This window comes from Procambarus clarkii, chromosome 8 (assembly GCF_040958095.1).
Source record: "Procambarus clarkii isolate CNS0578487 chromosome 8, FALCON_Pclarkii_2.0, whole genome shotgun sequence".
In the NCBI taxonomy this organism is placed as follows: domain Eukaryota; kingdom Metazoa; phylum Arthropoda; class Malacostraca; order Decapoda; family Cambaridae; genus Procambarus; species Procambarus clarkii.
In genome coordinates, this window is record NC_091157.1 from 8,067,418 (window position 1) to 8,091,435 (window position 24,018).

General features: G+C 46.7%; 1 protein-coding gene across 1 annotated transcript in view; it reads right to left on the bottom strand.

Annotated features, from left to right (window-relative positions):
• The window catches only part of LOC123759628 (1-phosphatidylinositol 4,5-bisphosphate phosphodiesterase delta-4), a 107,552-nt gene extending 85,962 nt beyond the window's left edge, over positions 1–21,590 (bottom strand). Inside the window, exons 1-2 of the mRNA XM_045744774.2 lie at positions 21,484–21,590; positions 416–627 (exon numbers count right to left, since the gene is read on the bottom strand). Of these exons, the coding sequence (XP_045600730.1) occupies positions 416–518 (103 nt within the window). The 5' untranslated portion in view covers positions 519–627; positions 21,484–21,590. The remainder of the gene's footprint in view (positions 1–415; positions 628–21,483) is intronic.
• Between the last annotated feature and the right edge of the window lie 2,428 nt (positions 21,591–24,018).

Consider the following 24,018-nt stretch of genomic DNA (forward strand, 5'->3'; position numbering starts at 1 on the left):
AACTTTGCTGCCAACCAATGAAGATATCTCCCAGTGTCTCTTTGGGACAGTCTTGTGACATGGCTTCGCAAAGCAGCAATTATATCAAGGTCGATATAAACACCCTATGTTAGTGGCTTTGCATTAATGTTGACCAAACCCACACACTAGAAAGTGAAGGGACGACGTTTCGGTCCGTCCTGGACCATTCTCAAGTCGATTTGCAGTAATGTATCATTTAATGGTCTAATACCACGTCAAAATGCGACGTGCTATTATGAGGACGCGTTGCTTAAATACCTTACCAACCATTAATTTTGATTGTTGCCGCCGGAGCCGGCTACTTTATTGTGCACCCCATACTCATCCTGTGAGCGGTAGCGCAAAAAGCATTACAGAGGGCACAAAAGGTCTTTGTCAGCAGTCAAGCCCTTACCTGGGGTGTCGCTGATGGGTTTGTAGTTGAGAGTGGTGATGACAGTCTCTGAGCGGCGGCGCTCCTCCTCCTTCTCCTCACATCCCAGCAGTGTTTCCTTCATCCTTGCCAAGTCCTGCTTATCGCGCCCGTAGCCGGTGTGTCTGCCTGTGTTCAATGGTCTCTCCACTTGCTCCTGCGGTGGTGGTCTGTCGCTCGCGCTAGTTCAACGTCTGTAAAGACAAATGTATTAGGCGCATATGTTTCATTATTTGCAAATTTCAATATTGTTATTTTTGGTTACGAAATACACGCGAACTACAGCTGTGACCTTGTTTCTAGTTCGAACCCCGACTTATATAATAATAATTTATTCACACGAAGGTACAATGGGTTGGCGAGATTACACAAGATTGGTATTCTTACATTCATGCAAAGACACTAACACGCATAGCCTTTCGGGCAGGTCCTTAAAATTACATGTCAGGTAAGATGAAAGGGTACGTTGTAGTAAGGTTTTTATATCAACAATGTTCAAGTGGTTGGGCACCATTCCTTCCGTCCGTACCATCTTGTTCCTTCAATGTCGTATTGGATTAACAGGTCCTTCCTGATAATTACCTTGCCTTACTGATAGATAAAGATTAAGCCACCCAAAAGGGTGCACGGGCATGAATAGCCCGTAAGCTTGCCTTACGTATAAGCAAGCAATTTATAACTGAAATTTCTACCCGAGATACGCACCAATTTATTTAAAAGCACAGCTTTCATATTTGTGTATACATTTCCGTTCATAAATTACGAAGAAGCGTAGCAGTTGTATATAGTGACAAGAAAACAATTAGTAATCACAAGAAGGTTTATGTAAAGGTGAGAAGTCTCCGAGCACCGCTCCTGTGCCAAGTGCACTGCCACGGGCTCACCATAGCCTGTGTTACTTGGAACTTGTTCCGAGTAGCTGAATCTATAACAACAATCTCCAAGCAGCAGCTGCCACTTACCACCAAGCACCAATGACCTAGAAATTGGCAACTTAAGCCCACAAGTACTTCACTCTTTCTTTTCCCTATTCTTAATTACTAACAAGTCTGAGAAATTTGAGAATGTTAATTTTCTTTAAGAACACTGGCTCTACTCACTGCCCCATCATCAGTGTCACCAGCAATAGTCAGCAAGATAGTCTTTCAATTACAATCAATCCCTCATCCAAAAATTATAGTATTTAGTCGAAAATACCAACAAGTACAGTATTATCAGTATAGGAGAATGAGCTTGTTAAAATGCTAAAAAAAAGTGACAGTTAATTTGGTTACAGGATAATTAACCTGGCCCGTTTGAGTAGCGAAGATTTTGTATCCTGTACCAAAACTGTGCAGTTATAACATAGGATAAATTATAATATAGGATATAATGGAACACTATCAACCAATTAAATTATTTCTTATTAATACCTGTGGTTTCTTCTATTATTATAGTCCATTGTCCAAGCTACAACAAATAATATAACTCAATTATCTAAACTATTGACTTACAGCCGCATACACTTGCAGCTACATTATAATTGCAAGTTGGTCAGTAAGCACTTGTCTGGCCTAATGTTTAAATACTGTATGACTAATCCAAGAATGAATCGCTATACTTTGTTTCACCCATTCTGATATCATCATAGACTGAACGAGGTTCTGATAGCAAAGGGCGAGACTACCTGCACGGTCACCCATCCCGTTACTGGCCAGACAAGTGTTTAACCTCACTGACCATGTGACACGGGAATCACCACGTCCGTGGTTCATGACTCCTGTTCTAAATTAGGGTTTGTACATCAGTACGTAACTGGTGTACTTCAGTTATGTACTGTTCATCGGTTCTTTGCAATAACCTATTCTATACATAAACTAACAGTTAAGAATTGAAGTATACTTTAAATATGTATATCTTAGTGCGTATATAAAAAAAAATTACGAACTGAAATATAGAAAAGCTTTAGTTTCTGCTTCAAGCCTTGCGAGGCACTTTAGAGAAAACGGGTATATTTTGTTTAGAGGGCTAACTCAAGTAATCATGTACACCTTTCAAGTAATAGATATTTCAGATCAAATGGTGTGAGGTACTTTGAGCTGTGTAATTACTTCATACACTCACAAATATTGGAAGATATTCTTGTATTGTACCTAGATTTTGCTAGTGGGGGGGCGGCTGAGAGAGGGGGGGGGCTAACAGATCACCCTTACATTCCATGTTCTCTCCTGATTCCATATATGACTGGCCGGCCTGTGAAATGGGGATATTAAATAAACTTGTACCTAGTTTTTTATCTACACTGTGTAATCTTTGATATATAATAGGGTAGCAGTACACTGCTGTGTATACCTAAACTTAATACAAAAATAGATACGGTCATATCGCATCCCGGAATTTCAATTATACAAGACTGCCATCTGATTAAAAAATGTATTAGGCAGGATTATGTTAAGTAAGCTTTAAAACCTGCTGGCGAACTTATGTTCGGAGATACAAATATCCTTCTTGAGGCTATTTTTGTATAATTGCAAATAATTACCATTGTCGAGGGCAGGAAGCCTAAAATTATTGAAGTCCCCCCTCCCCCCCTAGGCCAACTATTGATTTAACCCCAGGATGCAACCCACAACAGTTTATTTCCCTGGTACTTGCTAAGTGAATAGGTGCATCAGGTGAAATAAATCTTATAAATAAATCAGGGCAAAACCGGTTTAGCCTTGCCCGGGGACTGAACCAGAGTCCCTTGATTGAGAGTCGAGGACGTAACACATTGTGAACGGTAGTTTATTGTACACCCGATACTCATCGTGTGAGCGGTAGTTTATTGTGCACCCGATACTCATCGTGTGAGCGGTAGTTTATTGTGCACCCGATACTCATCCTGTGGGCTGTAGTTTATTGTGTACCCCATACTCATCCTGTGGGCTGTAGTTTATTGTGTACCCCATACTCATCGTGTGAGCGGTAGTTTATTGTGTACCCCATACTCATCGTGTGAGCGGTAGTTTATTGTGTACCCCATACTCATCGTGTGAGCGGTAGTTTATTGTGTACCCCATACTCATCGTGTGAGCGGTAGTGTATTGTGCACCCCATACTCATCGTGTGAGCGACAGTGCAAAAGAATATAATAGATGCAAAGGTTTACAAACGGCAAGAGATCATTAGATCCAAACTAAGGTAACCATAGTGCCTATGGTTATACAGACCATTGTAAAGCGTGGGTTTGAAGTGACACTTAAAGCGTATTTTTTATATGAATAACAGTACAATTATATAATGTGGTAAGCTGTTCAATAGTTTTACTATTCATTAATGTGTTCTGTTTCGTTTGACTGAAAAAGTTTCGCTTTTAGTTTTAAAGAGTTTCGAGCGATATCAAACACTACGAAGGTAATGCATTGTGGAGGGTGGTCACGGGGGGGGGGGGGGGGGATAAGGATTATCATGCTCGTTAATGATATTAAATACTTTCACTACATCTCTTATTCGTTTAAAACCGAATTAGTTAGAATTAAAAATTAAATTAGAATTAAAATTCGCATTAGTTTTTTATTTTTAGGCCTTTGGTCAATTTTTTGGGGGTCTAGATACACTACTTTCTCAATATATGTAATTTCTCCACCACCAACATTACCTACAGATCATTACCATACATCACAGTAATGGTTTCAGATCATTACGCACATGACACCTAACAGTCTATTTCATAAACTTTTGTTCAAGTATTTTTTTTTATTTCCAGTGTATTAGTGCACATTTGTCAGCTTTTAAATGCATTTGCTCGTTAGATCAATATAATTTTTTTCTTTAAAATTTTGTTGCTCAATTATGTAACTGCTGTTTCATCATTTTAGATATAATACAAACATATGTAAATTTACGCATATTAGCTAATTTAGTGATGCTAAAATGCGTCATCCGATTCCTATTCACAAGCCCTAGGGAACTATAAACTACACCAAGCCCAAATCTCTCTGAAAATTCATTTGTAAAAAGCCGTATACGCCATCTGTTAACTATATACCCCTTGAAGCCCCTGGATGTACAACACTGGCAGGATTTCACCACAAGCTTAAGTGTCCATGACAATGCAAACATTCCAGCCATCCACAACGTTGGAAAAACAAACAAACAAATCGACAATCGACACACCATGAACGCCACAACTTTCCTAAACAATACATCCAAACGACCTAGAAAAACACAACCTCTTCAACACAGACATGACTCAACACCACAACCGAGGTACACATTTCTAACAGACGAACCCAGTACAATATCCCTCTTGTGGGTGGTCATTTTTTTGACACTATATATGAAAACAGCTCTGGTGTATAGTACAATTCTATGCAAGAACGTGCTTGGTAATCTTAGAAAACATCCTTAAACAGTTACTTTGCCTCATACCAGTCACCAATAGACAATCAACTGGCCTATTACGCCCACGCACACGCTCTTCCACTAATGGAATCAATCCACTCGAGTCTTCTCCCACCACCTCTCACCAACTGGGTAATCTTGGCTATGCAAATTATTACCAAACCACGCATCAGAAAATGATAAAACGACGTTTCGGTGCCTCGTGGACCATTATCAAGACAACTTTATAATGGTCCAGGACGGACCGAAACGTCGTCATTTCTTCATCTTCTGACGTGTAGTTTGGTTATCATATCTTCCGTCACATTGTGACTCGTCGTCTGCATTTGGCTATGCAAATCTAGTTCAGTCACGGTTCCCAACGCCTCGCGTGCGTCCTAGTTGACCAAGGGATCAATAGGGCATCAATAGTGATCTAGGGCATCAAATAACATTAAATGACAAAACGCAGACTTATTGCTCGAGGAAGCTGGCTGGGAGAGCATTGCTGACCGCAGTGTTTCACTCTATACATCATATCTGAATCTCATGATCTCCCACTAGTAGTGAAAAAACTACATTAGTTAATACTCAACATTCATGTTCAGAAAGTAAGTAGATATTTAAGAGTTGACAATTCATGAGTAACTTATCATTACTGGAATGTTACTAAATTTAATATCTGAACTTAATATTACATAAATGTTTATTTATAGAGAAACTATCAGTCTTGTACAGTAAAGCTGTCAGCATGAGGCCAGTGGGTTGATCGACCCACACACAAGACGTGCAGCCTAGCGCGGTCCGCTATTACGGCTATCAAATAGTTGGGCAATTTTACCTCAGTTTCCCGTGCAAAACATACAACAACATACTTTTAATCTTGTCTGTATGTGTACAGTTGTTTTGGTCTCAATGTGCATTACGGGCTATTCCTGCCCGTGCCACCTCTTGGGTGACTTAATCTTCATCAAATCATCATCCACGTGCAGTCATATCGTGACTGTTATTAATAGGAACGAAGAAATAATTAAATTTTAAATCATGGTCACGGTGGGTAAACGTCATCGATGTTCAATGAAAAATTCTACGTTGAATCAACGTCGTTTCCCCCAACATGTGCCCAGGGAGGTATACAAAGTTCATGGCATTGCGACATTACTGCCCAAGGCTCGCACTGCCTGCAAATTGTAAGAATTACTTACCATATTACCCCTTAAATATATATTATAAATAATATATAAATTTAGCAGTTCTATGTTGGTCAATCTAGCACATGCCGCCATGATATCCTCATGATGTGGACTTCTGGGGACAGGTTCGGTGTGATATCAAACCCTTAGATCTTTATATTTGACTCTTGCAGGATTTCATCTCCCAGATGGTACCTTGCGTTCAGCCTCCTGCTTCCTTTACCTAATTTAATTACTCTACACTTTCCCGAGTTAAACTTCAGTAGCCATTTGTATGTGCGTGTGTGTGTTAGGGGGCGTGCAGACAGGAGCATGACTCAATAGTAACCTGACACGGATGGCCAGCCCCCACACAGGTCGATACCTCCGTGCCTCAGCTCCTGACAGGGACAGTCTGCAGCCTTCCTACGCTGCCGCAGGAACTTGAAAACAATAAGTTTGTTGTGGCCAGACAACTGTGTATCGTGACCACTCCGTCACTCACGCATTTGTTCATTTTGCAATTTAATGTCATTTGTCAACGGTTGTTCATCAGACTACTTGAACATCTCTCAGTTATTATAAGCCCAATAATTTTTTTTTGCAATGTATCTTATTTTATTAATTCTGCTAGAATTTACCTACTTAAAATTATCTGTTAGATTAAGGACCTGCCCGAAACGCTGCGCGTACGCGGCTTTACAAGATTGTAAATCTGTATACATAGCATACTATGCTATGTATTCTCACAAACCCGATGTACATTCTTGTATATAAATAAACAAACAATTATCCTGCCCGTTCACATTTTTTAAACGTACAAAATCCTAACCAAACCAGATACAGTACATACAAACCCAAGCAACCCACCTAACTTATTGATTTATAGAAAACGTTAAGATCTTATTTTAAGAAAAATGGGGACTTGCTACAAGTCGCCGGGTTCCTGTCCCAATAGATTTTTGTAGTACTTTTGGAGGCCATAAGGTACATAATGAGACGTTCTAGTTGAGAGAAGAGGTTGAGTAAGGTACTCGTCAAGCTGGATAATTAACTCTGATCTCGCCTAAAACAACAATTAATTTAGTCACGTGAATTGTTTGTAACTTTAACACATCCACAAGGGCCGTGACGAGGGTTCAAACTTACGTCCGAGAGGATCCCAGACGCTGCCTTAATCGACTGAGCACCGACATGGCTGCTTCTAACACTGTCTGTAACTTGTTCCATTAAACTACAGTATGTAAACATTGTAAACATTTCAACTAGTTAAGATACGATTTATATCTTATGATAATTTTGAAGTATCTACATATACCCAACACTGAGGTGACGCATGAGGTCAAACTACGTAGTAATCAAGTTATCTCTATATGTTCATATTAAGTAACTTTATTGAGGTACAAATACACACGTTGGGATGAAATAACGCTCTATGTCGTTCGACATGAATAATGGCCTTCATTACTGTTTCTAGCCCTCTCACACAACACCGCTCCTGTGCCAGGCAAGTTCACTACGGGGTCACCATAGTCCGTGCTACTTGGAACTTGTTCCGAGTAGCTGAATCTATAACAACATACTTTTAGCACTGAGTACGACGCCTCATTGTTATGATGTGATGCTCGACATTCTCAACCAGTGATCAAGCTGACTGTGGTGGGCCGCCTAGTTCATATCCGCAGCTGTACACACGTGTCCTCTGTTGCCCCCCCCCCCCATCCCAGTAACAGGTGTTCACTTTACGCCACTTACAATGTAAACTCACGCTGTATGAAAGGACACGAGATTAAGGAACAAACAGTGTAGTGTGAAGACAAACAATAATAAACAGATTTCCCATGACCCTGTAATACCTCTATAGTCTTAGACATGTCCTACCAATAATGCATAATGATTAATTGTAAATATATAGCTATTGTATTCTAGATTGGAACAATATCTAAATGGCTGATAGTATAGTTACACGGCGTGCAAGACAGACGTAACTTTATGTAATACTCCGTTGAGGTCTGATAAAGACCTTTTGTGCCTTCTAATCCTTTTTGCGCTACCGCTCACAGGACAAGTATGGGGTGGACAATAAACAGTTGCGGCTGGTGGGGCGGGTAATCACACCACGGTACGCCTGCACCTCAAGCCAACAGTGACTCATGAGTCGTCACTGCTGGATGAGCAGAGTCTAAAGCCTCGTCCGTCTATCAAGTATTCAATTTGTTATTACCTTAACCCACATTTCCATAATAGTTCTAGTGCTGTGGCTACAGTGACTATTTAACACACACTGGGTAGTGCATGAGGTCTCGTGTTCCAGCACACACCTGATTGGTGCTACTGAATCAAGAACACAATTATAGATATTGCCCCATACAAAAGTATGTAATATGTAAGAGCAAGTTATAGTTACTTGTACCATATTACCTGTATTATAATTTACTATTTATTCAACAAAACAAATCGTTAGCTCGATATCTAGAGACAGAACAACATGCAGAACGAACTAAAATTAGCTGAAAAAAATACAATACCTCAAACATGATTTACGATATTTTAAATCTACCCATAAGTTGACTGTCGTTTCTCTGGAACCCACTGAATGAAATTTTTCCCCACCCGAGAAGGTGGGGGACATGACGTAGACATGACGCGTCGAAATGAGGTGACCTCGTTCCGGAATGGATCGGTGACCTGTGGCAGCAATACTGGCTTGTGGACGTTAATGTCGTGGGACCCGCAGGCAGGCAGGCAGGCAGGCAGGCAGGCAGGCAGGCAGGCAGGCAGGCAGGCAGGCAGGCAGGCAGGCAGGCAGGCAGGCAGGCAGGCAGGCAGGCAGGCAGGCAGGCAGGCAGGCAGGCAGGCAGGCAGGCAGGCAGGCAGGCAGGCAGGCAGGCAGGCAGGCAGGCAGGCAGGCAGGCAGGCAGGCAGCCAGCCAGCCAGCCAGCCAGCCAGCCAGCCAGCCAGCCAGCCAGCCAGCCAGCCAGCCAGCCAGCCAGCCAGCCAGCCAGCCAGCCAGCCAGCCAGCCAGCCAGCCAGCCAGCCAGCCAGCCAGCCAGCCAGCCAGCCAGCCAGCCAGCCAGCCAGCCAGCCAGCCAGCCAGCCAGCCAGCCAGCCAGCCAGCCAGCCAGCCAGCCAGCCAGCCAGCCAGCCAGCCAGCCAGCCAGCCAGCCAGCCAGCCAGCCAGCCAGCCAGCCAGCCAGCCAGCCAGCCAGCCAGCCAGCCAGCCAGCCAGCCAGCCAGCCAGCCAGCCAGCCAGCCAGCCAGCCAGCCAGCCAGCCAGCCAGCCAGCCAGCCAGCCAGCCAGCCAGCCAGCCAGCCAGCCAGCCAGCCAGCCAGCCAGCCAGCCAGCCAGCCAGCCAGCCAGCCAGCCAGCCAGCCAGCCAGCCAGCCAGCCAGCCAGCCAGCCAGCCAGCCAGCCAGCCAGCCAGCCAGCCAGCCAGCCAGCCAGCCAGCCAGCCAGCCAGCCAGCCAGCCAGCCAGCCAGCCAGCCAGCCAGCCAGCCAGCCAGCCAGCCAGCCAGCCAGCCAGCCAGCCAGCCAGCCAGCCAGCCAGCCAGCCAGCCAGCCAGCCAGCCAGCCAGCCAGCCAGCCAGCCAGCCAGCCAGCCAGCCAGCCAGCCAGCCAGCCAGCCAGCCAGCCAGCCAGCCAGCCAGCCAGCCAGCCAGCCAGCCAGCCAGCCAGCCAGCCAGCCAGCCAGCCAGCCAGCCAGCCAGCCAGCCAGCCAGCCAGCCAGCCAGCCAGCCAGCCAGCCAGCCAGCCAGCCAGCCAGCCAGCCAGCCAGCCAGCCAGCCAGCCAGCCAGCCAGCCAGCCAGCCAGCCAGCCAGCCAGCCAGCCAGCCAGCCAGCCAGCCAGCCAGCCAGCCAGCCAGCCAGCCAGCCAGCCAGCCAGCCAGCCAGCCAGCCAGCCAGCCAGCCAGCCAGCCAGCCAGCCAGCCAGCCAGCCAGCCAGCCAGCCAGCCAGCCAGCCAGCCAGCCAGCCAGCCAGCCAGCCAGCCAGCCAGCCAGCCAGCCAGCCAGCCAGCCAGCCAGCCAGCCAGCCAGCCAGCCAGCCAGCCAGCCAGCCAGCCAGCCAGCCAGCCAGCCAGCCAGCCAGCCAGCCAGCCAGCCAGCCAGCCAGCCAGCCAGCCAGCCAGCCAGCCAGCCAGCCAGCCAGCCAGCCAGCCAGCCAGCCAGCCAGCCAGCCAGCCAGCCAGCCAGCCAGCCAGCCAGCCAGCCAGCCAGCCAGCCAGCCAGCCAGCCAGCCAGCCAGCCAGCCAGCCAGCCAGCCAGCCAGCCAGCCAGCCAGCCAGCCAGCCAGCCAGCCAGCCAGCCAGCCAGCCAGCCAGCCAGCCAGCCAGCCAGCCAGCCAGCCAGCCAGCCAGCCAGCCAGCCAGCCAGCCAGCCAGCCAGCCAGCCAGCCAGCCAGCCAGCCAGCCAGCCAGCCAGCCAGCCAGCCAGCCAGCCAGCCAGCCAGCCAGCCAGCCAGCCAGCCAGCCAGCCAGCCAGCCAGCCAGCCAGCCAGCCAGCCAGCCAGCCAGCCAGCCAGCCAGCCAGCCAGCCAGCCAGCCAGCCAGCCAGCCAGCCAGCCAGCCAGCCAGCCAGCCAGCCAGCCAGCCAGCCAGCCAGCCAGCCAGCCAGCCAGCCAGCCAGCCAGCCAGCCAGCCAGCCAGCCAGCCAGCCAGCCAGCCAGCCAGCCAGCCAGCCAGCCAGCCAGCCAGCCAGCCAGCCAGCCAGCCAGCCAGCCAGCCAGCCAGCCAGCCAGCCAGCCAGCCAGCCAGCCAGCCAGCCAGCCAGCCAGCCAGCCAGCCAGCCAGCCAGCCAGCCAGCCAGCCAGCCAGCCAGCCAGCCAGCCAGCCAGCCAGCCAGCCAGCCAGCCAGCCAGGCAGGCAGGCAGGCAGGCAGGCAGGCAGCCACCATCGCGCTTGCGGTGCTTCAGATGTCACAGCGTTAAGAGAGCTGACCCCCTCCCCAGGTCCTGATGAAACCTAATGGGTACAATCGGAGACTTGTTCTAAAATATCCTTGGCTCATGTGCCACGTGTTCTGTGTAACTGGGGTTCGGAACGACACTGGTGCATTCTTTAGTATCTATCCGTACGCATGATCATTAATGTGGTCAGGAGAATTGAGTGCGCATCATCAGGCCTGAGGAGATAATTTTTAACTATTAGAAAAAACTTAATACATTCACTTTCACGGTAACAATTTTCTCTTTTGGCTTTTTAATCACGATATAAAAACTGGGAAAAGTCAAAAGGCGGGCAGCAAGAAACTCCCGCTTTGGGCGTGACACTTGTAGAGTGGATATCACAGTAACAGCTATCCTCCAACCTTTTAACAAACCACTTGGGCTAGTCGGTACAACTACAGCCTCGCTTCTTGCAGGACAGCGTTCGATCCCCTGATAGTCAAGGTTGTTAGGGACCATTTCTTCCCTCCGTCCTATCCTAGCCTCTTATCCTCATATCCCTTCCATGTGCTACAGTCATACTGCCTTAGAACCATCTCCTGATAATTATTTTAGGCTTATCCAGCACCCGCCCCTCCCCCTAGTGCTTAGGCCTATTACCGACATTCCCAGGATGCAACCCATACCAATTATCTAATTTCGGGGTACCAATTTTACAGCTAGGTGAACGGAGGCATCAGGGGATAGGAAGCGCGCCCAACCGTTGCTGTCCCAACCTGTCCAGCTCGGGATTGAACCAGGGTCTCTGGATTGCGAGCCGCAGACCACTGTGCTAATGAACAAATCCACAAGGGCCGTGATGAGGATTCGAACCTGCGTCCAGGAGCATCCCAGACGCTGCCTTTTGTTCATTTGATGCATCACGCTATTGTGATTTGTGTGTGTAATGACCACTGTGCTAGTTATGAACTAATACAGGAGGTGGTTAAGGCCAACTACGCAGTGTGTGCAGGTAATCGTCACAGCTTCGGCTGACAGCATATGTAAACATGCTCGACCCACATATCCACTAGAACAGGGTTGTAGTGGATATGTGGGCCTGCGGGTGTCTCCAAGGCAACAGTCTGTTGGGTCAAATCACAAATTAACTTGTGATAAGAAGAACTCTGAGAACCCAATCCAGATAAACAGACAACTTCAGTAGACCCACTACTGACAGCCGAGTCCCCAGTCGCTCTCTCCCCTCCCACTCCGTAACAAATGTGACCGTTTTACCTAATAATGAACGTACAAACCCCAGGAACCCACCAAACCTATCGAGGCCGATGCATAGAAAACGTGAAAATTATGGTGCTTGAATTTGTACAAATACGTCGTATTTTTAACCGTTTGGTCAATTCTGTAACAAAAAAAAAATAAGGCAAGGTTGCTGACAATTGTAACCTGGATGGAACCCCGCTCGAGGTGAGCCAGTTCTCTCTCACTGCTTCACCAGTCTTAGGTTTTAACACTAAATACATTAACATACATTTAATAATACATTTTATTAGGGACATGAAGTATTTTAAGTATACACACACACTTGTCTCGATGTCCCCCCCTCAAAAAAAAATGCAACCCCAGAACAGTTAACTAACTCCCAGGTACCTATTCAGCTAGGGTGAACAGAGGCATTAGGTGAAAGAAAACGTGCCCAACCATCCCCGATTGTCAGTCAAGAACGAAACCAACTATTAGTGGAAGCAGCATGGTCACCTAAAGTACGCCGTCAGTCAGTTAAGAACTTATAAAAGTACACATCATTCGACTTGAGAATGGTTCAGGACGGACCGAAACGTCGTCGTCCCTTCACTTTCTAGTGTGTGGACTGGTCAAAGTACACATTATTCCTTCATCGGGAGCTACGGAAGACTGGAAACCACGTATAGTAAGTGGTTTCCAGTCTTAGATGTGAAACCAAGTGACAATTAGAGGCATGGAACGCCAGTCAGGGTTCACAGAGTCGTTCACAGAGTCATTCACTTTCACTTCCAATCTCCACCCTGTTCCCTCCACCCTGTTCCCTCGCTCCTCTCAACTCTCTTGTTCATCCACTCGCCTAAACCCCACCCCCCCTAACTCTTGTTCACCTAAACCCAGATGATTGATTAAGATTAAGCCAACCAGGACGTGGCATGGGCATGAATAGCCCATAACCTAAACCCAGAAGACGAGGGTAGAAAGAGCCTAGGCTTCTCTATCCCTTTGGTGGATAGTCATCCTATTGGTGGATAGAATATTGTTTTCTTGTCTCAATAAACATACTTGATCTTGACCCCCATCAGTGGCCCCTCAATCGCGCTTGACAACTCAATATGAAACAAGAGGATGTCTGCTGTGGTTTCCCCGACCAACAACCCAGAGATAAAAAAAGTTTCTGGAAATACAATTCTTTGCCAAGCCTACATGAAAGTTTTCATGTAGGCTTCGGACCGGAGCAGCCACAATATATATTTGTGTCTTTCCACTTGCCTATACTTACCTATCAGTGAATATAGGGTGAGGTGGTGTAGTTCAGTGCCTGCCCACTTGCCTTGGGTTAAGGGAAAGATTTGTGGAATATGTAAACGTGTTTATGACGGCACTTAATTATAAGAAACAATGGAACAGCTTCGACGCTGACAATCTTCAGTCAACTCGTCCTCAGGAACAATACATCACATTTTGACGTATTTAGATTTAGATTTCTATTTAGATAAAAGTACATACATTGAAGACGAGTTACAAACATAATGCTGGATTTAAAGATACGAGCTAGTATATATATAATACCTAAAGCCACTAATACGCCACTAGTAGAAATCCCCTAAAGCCAACAACTTGTGTATAAAAATCACACTCGCAAAATTGACGTGATTCCCGTTTTCTATTCGCGGGTCCTCGCGTAGGTTCCGGCAGTTTAGTAAGTCAATTTAGGGACGTTGTGAACGCTGTAGAGGACGGACTGCTTCAGTGGGGTAATACCACACCTGCCGAAGTGCGTTAAATTCTATATTCACAACTACGTATGAATGGATCTTGTTTTTCCTAACCAGGAACTTGGGAACCCAAGCAACCCACTTAACCTATCAGCTCCCAAGCTAAAAAACGTCAAAATTATGGAGCTTTTAAATTTTACCAATACCTGGAATTTTTAACATTGGTCAATCCCGCAAACACGCACAAAATATATATATTGTGGCATGAAGTGAACGGACGGACTGTTACCGAGATGTTCATTGCTACGTTCGCGCAGGGAACGGCAATTCTGAATGTTTAGTCTCTGGCGGGCTGCAGCCTCTCTAACGGACCCCACCCAACCACCACTCACCACAAAAACGACCAGTGCAATTGTTGGGGGGGGGGGGAGTGTAGTGTACCAAGGTGACCTCTCGTGAATAGTGGCCACCATCGTTGACTGGTTACACACACAGCTATGGTGTCATAACACACCCACACACAAGTGATTAACGGTGTTCTGGCGCCAACACTATATTGACACAACTAGAGTAATGAGCGTCCCAGGGGACAGTAGGATATCGTAGGACACGCCTATCTTGGCTGCACCACAACAACCAGAGAGAAACCCCGCCCACGGGATGGGTCTGGGGGTCCACAACCGCCCACGGGAAGGGTCTGGGGGTCCACAACCGCCCACGGGAAGGGTCTGGGGGTCCACAACCGCCCACGGGAAGGGTCTGGGGGTCCACAACCGCCCACGGGAAGGGCCTGGGGGTCCACAACCGCCCACGGGAAGGGTCTGGGGGTCCACAACCGCCCACGGGAAGGGTCTGGGGGTCCACAACCGCCCACGGGAAGGGTCTGGGGGTCCACAACCGCCCACGGGAAGGGTCTGGGGGTCCACAACCGCCCACGGGAAGGGTCTGGGGGTCCACAACCGCCCACGGGAAGGGTCTGGGGGTCCACAACCGCCCACGGGAAGGGCCTGGGGGTCCACAACCGCCCACGGGAAGGGCCTGGGGGTCCACAACCGCCCACGGGATGGGTCTGGGGGTCCACAACCGCCCACGGGATGGGTCTGGGGGGCCACAACCCTTTTCTTGTATCTAACAAAACAATTACTGTGGGGACTAATTAGTCTTAAGTAATTCTTATCATAAATTAGCTCTACCCTCAAAAGCGAGATTAAACTGATAAGTTTACATATTCTCTTAATTGTAAATTTGAGAGTTTGACAGCAGACTGGATGGGAGTGTTGGAGGAGATATCGATAGGAACATGGTCAAATATTTGATTTAGTAAATTGTAACCGAGTGCAGACATGCTTAGGTACGTAGTGCGCGCAGGTGGGGGGTGAGGGGACCTGGGACCAGATTCACGAAAGCACTTACGAACCTGTACATCTTTTCTCAATCTTTGGCGGGTTTGTTTCCAATTATTAAACAGTTAATAAGCTCCGAAGCACCAGGAGGCTGTTTATAACAATAACAGTTGATTGGTAAGTTTTCATGCTTGTAAACTGTTTAATAAATGTAACTACAGCCGTCAAAGATTGCGGAAAGATGTACATGTTCGTAAGTGCTTTCGTGAATCTGGCCCCAGAGGCTTGGCACCAGCGTACGAATGGAGGGGACGTGCACGGGCAGGAAGAATGGGGGGGGGGGCCCTTACCATCACCACCTGACAGCGAGGTCTGAAAACAAATTTTAAAATAAAAGATTGTAAGAAAAGAGAAAGGACGGGAAGGTGAGCGTCAGACAGCGCAAGTCCTCGCCAGGTGTGGGAGACAGGTGGCTGTCATGTGGTGGAGACGACTGTTACGTACCCTTATAAGATACGTAAGTGAATATATTAATATGTACATTTATAATTGTATGTAAATTACAAGCATGTATATTGTTATACTTATATGTTCTATGCAAATGCACATTCATGTTACAGTGTTGGCGTTAGGCCCAGCGTATCGTGGGAATGATTGTTTATTTCTTTGTGTGATCAGTTTTCCCACGGGAACTAATGATTTATATGTGATCATAAGTGGGTAACAGAGTGAAATAATAATTGAGTGAACTGTATCTGGCAAATTGTCGTGGGATCGTCCGTTGCTGGGGTGTGCATGCCATTATGCTATTCTGTATGCATATTTTAATTACTATGTAAAGAAACACGTACTTTTGTTGTCTATATCAATATGTACTAATTATTCATTAAGTTAGTTTAAGATTACTCTTGTCACAATATAGTGCTCCATTGCTGAAATAATAAATATTGTAACTTTGGCAATTTATTCGCGGGGCAAGGCAATGTGTTTTTTGACTCGCATATTGTAGTTCAGTAGCTGAGCAGAAACCAGGGAGATATCATCTTGGAGTTAAGTCATTCTTTTGTTCTAGCCATATAATTATTCTTAGTATTGATTTAATGTCTGGAAGTTACAGTGATATTTTTAATGTGATATATTGTGACCATATAATCATCTGTTTGCCTTTGAGATTTATTTAATATAAATGATATATATATGCTTAGTCTTTATTCTTCAGTCCTATGAAGATTCTATTTTATGCTCATTACCCATTAAGGGGTTATACTGGTGATTCGCTATTGAGAACAGCAGTTGTGTCGTATCCCTAGACTTATTAAAGTTTGGCTGCTGTAGGATCACGAGCCGTAACGTACGATAGGTAACAACGACCACCAGCTGATCCACCCTTCCCCCCTCTTCCTCCTCACCCCAAACAACCACCACCACAACTAACACCTAACAAGCCGGTAGGAGGGTAGAACTAGCTAATCTATCCTTGGAGATGTATTTTATTGTCTCAATAAACTTGTTTGAACTAACACGCCGCTTTCCTTTGCCCAAGTGTCTAGGACCTTGGATAAGTGCAAATCATTCACTCAATAATCCAGGCGTTTCTTTATTTCCCTTGACAACGTATCCGGAAACGCATCTTCTCTAATCCAATACTAAACATTCCAGGTAATATTTTTAAATAATTTAATGGCTTTAAAATTTAAAATATGATCAGTATAACTAGAAAACTACTGTACACTAGGAGACTAGCCACATTGGTGAGGTAAACTTTCCAGATTACAGGTAGAGTGTGAGGGCTCTGACACCTGTGTGGCCGCGGGCGCGCACAGCGGTCAGCCACACACCGGCCGTAATGATGGCAGTGGCCGGAAGGCGGGAGACTCCCATCCACACCCAAAGAAAGGCAACGGCTGCAGAGAAGGGACTTAGGAAGGCTGGTTAGGAGGAAGAGAGTAGCACGGGATCACCATAGTCCGTGCTACTTGGAACTTGTTCAGAGTAGCTGAATCTATAACAACGGATGAGTTGTAGGAATAGACAAGAGGGACGGAGTGAGAGACGTCAACCTGCAGGCTACTTAGTTTATAACGCACACCACTAGGCAACAACCATTCTACCATCACAATTATCAACTGTTGTTGATAATTGGAATAATTCACCAGTGTAGTGTTATTTCCTTAAGTGAATAGGTCTGCTCCGTAACCTTCCACCTGCGTTTAAATTGCAGAGCTTAACATATCCTCTTCAGCTGTAGGCTGGGTTGGAGGAGGCTGGCTCTCAAGTGCCAGCAATTATAACAACCACCAATATAATGTCCGTAACGTCTGCCAAGCTTAACGAGACTGTCCATGAAATATAAACATTTCTGTAATTCCATGAACAGTATTTGGTAAAACTTCTAAAAAAATGTGAGTATTTAACCTCAGAGTAACAACTATATACTACAAATGGCATAAACCAAAGTTCACACATTGGCAGACTTATTGAGGCAAGCTGTTGTCCGTCTCAGAGGTTAAGGCTTAAGTAAATATAAGCAGTGACTGGCAACCCAAATACGGTAAGTGGGACAAGCCACCATGGCAAGCCACACATGGTAGGGGGGACAAGGACAAGCCTCATGGCAACATTGCCTCCTTTAGGTTCATGACACAGTAAGGACATCACCGTGTGACATCCACCCCCACAACCCACCCCTTATCCAAGCTTTCACTTTCCTCTACGATTACCTCTCTGTTAACATTGACTATCTCACAAATGTACACACAACCGCTCCCGCCACAACTAACCATCACTCCTTCTCTACCAAATCTTTATAATTTCCAATTAGGGGTTAAATTTAAACCCTTCTTCATTTTTAACAATTTAGCGTCCATGTAGTTTTATGGAGGTCGTGACCCAGCTGCATGGGTGTACACGTACAAGATCTACATGGTGGTATATACACACTTCAACCCTTCCGACACCACAACCACGCCCTCTCTCTCCCCCTTCCGACACCACAACCACGCCCTCTCTCTCCCGACACCACAACCACGCCCTCTCTCTCCCGACACCACAACCACACCCCCTCTCTCCCTTCCGACACCACAACCACGCCCCCTCTCTCCCTTCCGACACCACAACCACGCCCCCTCTCTCCCCTCCGACACCACAACCACGCCCCCTCTCTCCCTTCCGACACCACAACCACGCCCTCTCTCTCCCTTCCGACACCACAACCACGCCCCCTCTCTCCCTTCCGACACCACAACCACGCCCCCTCTCCCCCTTCCGACACCACAACCACGCCCTCTCTCCCCCTTCCGACACCACAACCACGCCCTCTCTCCCCCTTCCGACACCACAACCACGCCCCCTCTCTCCCTTCCGACACCACAACCACGCCCCCTCTCCCCTTTCCGACACCACAACCACGCCCTCTCTCCCCCTTCCGACACCACAACCACACCCTCTCTCCCCCTTCCGACACCACAACCACGCCCTCTCTCCCCCTTCCGACACCACAACCACGCCCCCTCTCTCCCTTCCGACACCACAACCACGCCCTCTCTCCCCCTTCCGACACCACAACCACGCCCCCTCTCTCCCTTCCGACACCACAACCACGCCCCCTCTCTCCCTTCCGACACCACAACCACGCCCCCTCTCTCCCTTCCGACACCACAACCACGCCCCCTCTCTCCCTTCCGACACCACAACCACGCCCCCTCTCTCCCTTCCGACACCACAACCACGCCCCCTCTCTCCCTTCCGACACCACAACCACGCCCCCTCTCTCCCTTCCGACACCACAACCACGCCCTCTCCCTTCCGACACCACAACCACGCCCCCTCTCTCCCTTCCGACACCACAACCACGCCCCCTCTCCCTTCCGACACCACAACCACGCCCTCTCCCCCTTCCGACACCACAACCACGCCCCCTCTCTCCCTTCCGACACCACAACCACGCCCCCTCTCTCCCTTCCGACACCACAACCACGCCCTCTCTCCCCCTTCCGACACCACAACCACGCCCTCTCTCCCTTCCGACACCACAACCACGCCCCTCTCTCCCTTCCGACACCACAACCACGCGCCCTCTCCCCCTTCCGACACCACAACCACGCCCTCTCTCTTCCGACACTACAACCACGCCCTCTCTCTTCCGACACTACAACCACGCCCTCTCTCTCTTCCGACACTACAACCACGCCCTCTCTCTCTTCCGACGCTACAACCACGCCCTCTCTCTCCCCCTTCCGACAACACAACCACGCCCACTCTCTACCTTCCGACAACACAACCACGCCCTCTCTCCCCCTTCCGACACTACAACCACGCCCTCTCTCTCTCTCTTCCGACACTACAACCACGCCCCCTCTCCCTCTCCCTTCCGACACCACAACCACGCCCTCTCTCGACACCACAACCACGCCCTCTCCCTTCCGACACTACAACCACGCCCCCCCTCTCTCCCTTCCTACACCACAACCACGCCCCTTCTCTCTCCCTTCCTGCACCACAACCACGCCCCCTCTCTCTCCCTTCCTACACCACAACCACGCCCCCTCTCTCTCCCTTCCTACACCACAACCACGCCCCCTCTCTCTCCCTTCCTACACCACAACCACGCCCCCTCTCTCTCCCTTCCTACACCACAACCACGCCCCCTCTCTCTCCCTTCCTACACCACAACCACGCCCCCTCTCTCTCCCTTCCGACACCACAACCACGCCCCCTCTCTCTCCCTTCCGACACCACAACCACGCACCCTCCCCCCGGGACACCAAAACCACGCCCCCCCCCCGCCGGACACCAAAACCACTCCCCCATACCATACAACCACGCCCGCCCACCCACCACGCCCACCCACCACCACCACCCTCCCATCAAGACCAACCACGCCCCAGGCATGGCGGCGTCTCACTCACCTGGATAACCTTGACTCCGGGTTTCTAATCTGACAGCGAACACTTCTACAAATTCTTGAGGCACAATACTGTATACTTAAACAAGTTTACACCAACACTAGTCGCATAAGCTTTAACATACGAACGTTTTTATCCAGTCCTTGAGACATTGTGCAGTAAAATACTATATATTCAACTATAACTAGCTGATCAAGGTTTTAAATTGCTTTGCAAACATGAATTTTAGAGTTCAGTTTCTACGCCTATAATACATTTGACCTCACTCACAGGATGAGTTAGGGTGTATAATAACTGGGATCACCAGCTTACTTTGGTAGAGTACCGCTCCTGTCCCAGGTAAGTTACGGGCTCACCATAGCCCGTGCTACTTGGAACTTGTTCAGATCGAGTAGCTGAATCTATAACAGCTTACTTTGACATTCACACTTATCGCTAATTTCCGTCGAGGAGGAAAATATTAACATCCACTTAGTGTGGCAAATATGTAATATATAAATTTCAGTTGGTTAAAATGGTTTTTAATACGTGCCAATTTTATTGTATTTTAATTTATCGTGCACCCAATACCTATCCTGATAGCGGTAGTGGAAAATATTAAGAGGCACACAATGGGCTCAGGAATATAACACTAAAATTTATTTAGGTAAGCAGGTTTGTCACAAGGTGTTTATACGCATCGTCCAGTATAACATTATACTGCGCATTTCTGGCGTCTCTCCTAGGGATAGAACTAGACAGGAATACTACAGTAGGCCTACTGGCCGCACCGGTATGCCCCTACCATGAGACTCCTGCTAGAAAGTTTACACAGGTACACAATTGGTTCAGGAACCACGCCTCAATGTTTAATATGCAAGTTACAATACTGATACACTAGTCCACATAACAGTCCGCTTACTAATGGGGGTTTAAACTCATTTATATAGCATCAGGTCTACTGGTGTGTGTGTTACTGTGATAGTTTATTAAAACAAATGTCTTAATTAGCGTTAACATTTAAAAAATAGCTCCTTTAATAATGATTTTATTAAAGCTAAGGGTGTGAATAATCTGTGAATAGGTTTTATATACCTCCTGGGCTGGGCAGGTCAGTTGCACTCCTCAAAGTAGAACCATATTTAAAAGTATTAACGTCAGCATAGTTAGAGCGCTTATGTTAACATTGGTAACTTGCACTACATTATAATAGACACTAACGAACGATTCTGTTGAACATTTAAATGTCCATCTAAAGGCAAATCTTCATGTTCACTTGAATTGCCAATCACATTACTCGCGCTGTAACAAGTCTTTAATAACAAAATACTAATACTCTAGGACACAAATTGAAGATAACATTCTTAATCTACTGGGATGTTTGTAATAAACGAGTGATGGCAGCGTATAAGGCTTATAAGGTGGAGGGAAGACGGTAGAGAAGACTGGAGGTAGTGAAGGGCTCACCTGGAGAGAGCGAGGGCAGTTAGGCAGTATCCCGCACCACATGACAGTCAGCTCCACACTGTCTCACCACCCGGCTCTACACCACTCTCACCCTCCCCCCACTATCCATACCCCTCCCCCATCACCCCCACCCCCTCTATACACACGCCTTCACCCACCCTGGCCTAGCCCCATTACCTTAATACACCCCCTTACTATCTCCGTCCTAGCCTCCTAATACACTCCTTCCTTTCCGTATCCTAGCCACCTCCCCTTTCCCCAACATACTCTCCTTTTACCCCCCAATCCTAACCTAGCTCTCCTTCCCCCAACATTCCCCCACCCTGGCCTACAGCCCGCCTTCCCCAATACTCCCCCATTTCCCTACCATAGCCCAGCCATCCCCTGCCCTGGCCTAGCCCCATTAAACCCCTTTTTTCCCTTCCAACCCAAGAGCAATTACTCTCTTCACCCTCCCCCCTCCTCCCCCATCCCTTGCCCAGCTTCTCCAACACAGTACACTCCCTCCTCCACCATTACATCTTCTCCCTTCCCCACTATCTTCCCTTCCTTCAAGCAAATCGTGAACCAACATTTTTCCTAATTTAATTTTCCTTACAAATTTTCAAAATGTAAATTTAGGTTCATTTGCAGTTTTCAAAACTGAAAATTTAGGACTATGAGGTTAAGTTCATAGTTTTATGAGTTCAAAATCCAGTCAGGAAAAAATCCTCGGGAACAATGGGGAGGGGAGGTGATCTTTGAGAAGCCGCTGGCATCTTGTCCCCGTCGAAGTATAGATGGCGGGGCCTGAGGTAAATTCCGAGGTTGCTAGTGTACTATGTGGGAGAAATACGCCGCCCACACACCACCCACCAGGTCCTGGGGACTGACTGCCTGGAGCTGCTTGATAAGACACGGGTGAGAACGTAGATATTCCTGGCCGCTGACGACGTTCTCAAACACCGGCGGGTCATGAAGTCCTCCTCCACTACTGCTCTTCAAATTGACGCACCTATAATGAGGTTATTTACTCTCCTTGAGTGTGTGTTGTCGTTCCCACGCAATTTTAGTCGTAAGTGAAGACCAATATTCACCCAATAATCTTCAATCAAGACATTTCTGCAACCCGGTCACAGGCTTGCCTCGTCTCTGGTTGCTGACGATCAAAGATACATTCGTCAATTTCAACGTACTGTGCATTTAAAATTAGTATGTTTTCTAATATAAATAATTATTATTATACATTGTATTTTCGTATATAGTTTGGACGAGTTTAGGCTAAGAGTTTAGGCTCTCTTGGCAATTATTTGCATTTGCAGAGGACGAAAGCTCACGAAAGCTAATCTCCGGTCGAATAGCATCTGTCTAAATGCTTCCCAATGTATTACAATACAAATAATTGCCAACAGAACCAAAACACTTAACCTAGCCTATCAAAGGTATAAATAACTAAAATTATATTCAGGAAAATACCGTTTTTAAGCTGCATAGCATGATAGAACTGGCGAATAACACGGCTGGAACGAACACATCCTGGCGGTGGCTGGCAGCAAACACGATGGTCAAATACTTTACATAATTTGCACATAATTATAATATATATATATATATATATATATATATATATATATATATATATATATATATATATATATATATATATATCTTTCTTTTCCAGCGCCTCAGTGTGGCGATACAGAGGGGAAATGCGCACTGCATCCAGGGTTCCTGCCCGCCATCTGAGGAGCTGGAGGAACTCGACAACCTATGATAACTATCTTTGTAACCCATATGTAACTCCTTTTTTGTAACAAAGTTCAAATAAAGTAAATATATATGTGTACATACAAAAGAATGGGGGTGGTAGGAGAAGATAATATTAGTGTCCAGTGAGAAACCACAAGGTCTCCTCTGAATACTTTTTATTTTCTTCTCCGAGGCTATGGGTCCCCACATTGGCACCAGAGGTGGTACCCTCACAAACTTATATATATATATATATATATATATATATATATATATATATATATATATATATATATATATATATATATATATATATATATATATATATATATTGGTGTATACTGACAGCAGGTTTTCTTTCAAACATGTTTCATTGAATATGACCGCATATTCTGTATTAATTATTTTCTGGTTTAGGGCTTCTATCCCTCTAACTATTTTCTTAGCATCAGGGCTTTTCAACTAAGCCCTGATGCTAAGAAAATAGTTAGAGGGATAGAAGCCCTAAACCAGAAAATAATAAATACAGAATATGCGGTCATATTCATATATATATATAAACAAAAATAGGTGTAGTAGAAGAAAACACTAAACAAATATTCAGTGAAAATCTGCAAGGTCGTCTCTGAATGCCTTTTATTACCTTCACCGAGGCTGTGGGTCCCCATAATTTCACCAAACACTGATTTTCTGTGTGTGAACATATATTGATGAAACGTCCCGTTTTCTGTTCGTGGGTTAGGATAAGACCCTTTAGTACGGCAGTTTTTTGACGTTGGGAACGCTCGCGACAACAGCCTGGAATAT